Raw genomic sequence first — 2,500 nt, forward strand, 5'->3', positions numbered from 1 at the left:
TTCTTAAAAAGCAATTTCCATTTCTGATGATGGGTGTCTGTTTTTTTCAGATAACGTTTAATGTTCAAGGAGAGGAAGTGGTCATTTCCCTAAAAGATGAAGGATCCCGGCAGTGGTACTGCAAATTCGAGTTAGTCCGAATCCAAAATTCAGCGACTACTTGTGGCCAAGCTTAATTTCAGATGTCACAGTATCGCGACATGAGCTGAGAATGTTTTTGAGCGAGTTTACCAGAGGACTGGAACGGCGAAGTGCCTTTGTTTCTCCTGCCAAGGCCCCGCCGGCTAAGAGAAGCGAAAAGGCGATGCAGGGGCCGAGAATACAACAAGGCCTGATGTTGTAGGACATTTAAATGCCTGATTCTTTTTTTTCAGGAAAGGGATGAGAGCTTACCTCCGATATACGTCCCATTTTGTTTGAAATACTCTTCAAAGTCAGCCAGTTGTTTTTTTAGTTCTTTCTTGGCTTCTTCGTTGCCGTGGAGAATTTTGTACAGTGTAGAAATTATCTGGAAAAAAAAAACGCTATTTATTACGATTAAATAACATGGAAGTGGTGGAGAAGAAGGGAAAAGTATCCTCACCGCATTTCCCAATGTCTCAACCAGCATTCGTTGCTTATATTTATCGTACGGATCAGTTGGATACAGAGGGCTGTCAGGAAACAGGTCATTCAGATAATCTGAGAGAGAAACAAATCCTTTTATATAATATTAAATAGCAAAGCGGCAAAATTGTTTGGACTTTTTGTCATCGTCTCCAAGTTTTGAGAAAAAAGAACAGATTTCTCATGCAAGAGATCGATTTTACATCGCTTTTACTTGAAACGGCAAACGCGGAAGCTTGGTGCTTGTCATAAAAGTAGGAAAATCATCTGATTTTAGCTTTTCTTTTTCCTTTAAGAAGTTACTTGATATCCGTGTGGCCAATGGCAAGCATCTCGTCCCCAGAGCCCACTTTTTTCTGAGAAAGGCGATGTCTTGATCTTCAGTGGTAAAGCGGAAAGAATCGGTTCCTACAGAGTACAAACTCCAGGTTCAAATCCAATCCAAGGATGTATTTCCTTATTTACTCTGCTACCACAAGTCCTGGGACAAAGCGTCCAAAATTCAAGATAATAATAATTCAAAGCAAATTAACAATTCAGGATAATCGTGCATTCATAGGCGAGAACGTGTTGAGCATTCACATGTTTGAATTGGGTACAACATTCAGTTAGCCGATTTGGTCTGTTGGGAAATTAGGAACAACAGTTTTTGCCAATAGTTACAAAAATTGACTTTCAATGCTCCTGCCCACATCTTGGCCCTGGCCAGAGTCCGTAATCTTGGTGCTGACTGAAATAAAGAAAAGTGGATTCTTGGGACGGAAATGTGTGCTGACCAAAGAAAAGCGGGCTCTGGGAACAAGAATGGCTAGGGATCAGCTAAAATCAAAATCGTTTCTTTCATTTTTGGCAAAACGCAAATTTCGGCCAGACATTCGCCATTTGCCGTTGACGCAATGATAAATCACTTATTAGATCCTCCTATTCGTCCACCAGCATTTGTATATTAAACCATTGTTATCTGTGCCTCTCGCGGATAGAGATGTCTGAAGCGCATATTTGTGTTTTGAGAGGTTAGCATTAAATAGTTGGAATAAGCGGTCACAACGGTCAGATATAGGAAAGACCATTGCGTTTGATCTTGATGTGATTTTTTGTTTTCATACTTGAGTTTTGTATAAGTTCTTATGGTTATTTTCTGCATCTGGGTCCGGTTGTTCGAAAGCCGATTAACTTAATCCAGGATTAGCGTAAATTTTTGTTTCATATTTTCAACTTTTTTGTGATAGTTTTGTTTTTCAAAATTGACGTCTTCTAATGTAAAGTTTTGCCGAATATCAGCGTTGAACAACATTTTGGAGTAGAGAAATAAACTCATTGGTTAACTTTTAATCTGGGATTAGCGTTAATCAGCTTTGAACACTCGGGCCCTGATGTCTTCGAAAGCGCAGTTAATCAAAAGTAGTTCTCGAGGGAAAACTTAAGGTACGCCGGTCTCGCAACTGTGCGAGTTATTTTAAAATGGCCGGCAATTAGACTCGATCGAGAAGATAGAATGGTTGAAAACCTATCAATCTCTGTTCGCCAAAAGTGGGCATTTTTAAAGTGACGCTTGCTGGAGTCGTCGTTGTACTTTCGTTATTTGAGCGCTCTAATTATCGTTGTGTAAGAAACTCTTTCTAATCGCTACCCACAGCGAGCTCATCACGGCAGTACAATAAATTCATCAAGTACCTACCACAGCATATCGCAGATTCATATACGACTTTTCCATCCGGGTGTTCAATTGCTGGTACCATTCCAAGAGGGTTGATATCAGAAAACCAGCCTGGTTTATCCTTTAAATTGATGTTCACGCACTCGTATTCTACACCCTTTGCGGCAAGAACTAGGCGAACTCTCTGTAAATAGATGAACAAAATGAAGGAGTATGTCAGTTTGTTTTAACAGGGAA

General features: G+C 40.0%; 1 protein-coding gene across 1 annotated transcript in view; it reads right to left on the reverse strand.

Moving 5' to 3' along the window:
* Positions 1 to 2,500, reverse strand: part of LOC137994495 (glutathione S-transferase omega-1-like) — a 5,250-nt gene that overhangs the window by 2,309 nt on the left and 441 nt on the right. Inside the window, exons 2-4 of the mRNA XM_068840077.1 lie at positions 2,285 to 2,447; positions 584 to 681; positions 394 to 508 (exon numbers count right to left, since the gene is read on the reverse strand). Of these exons, the coding sequence (XP_068696178.1) occupies positions 394 to 508; positions 584 to 681; positions 2,285 to 2,447 (376 nt within the window). The remainder of the gene's footprint in view (positions 1 to 393; positions 509 to 583; positions 682 to 2,284; positions 2,448 to 2,500) is intronic.

This window comes from Montipora foliosa, chromosome 3, assembly GCF_036669935.1.
Source record: "Montipora foliosa isolate CH-2021 chromosome 3, ASM3666993v2, whole genome shotgun sequence".
NCBI classification, from domain to species: Eukaryota; Metazoa; Cnidaria; class Anthozoa; order Scleractinia; family Acroporidae; genus Montipora; species Montipora foliosa.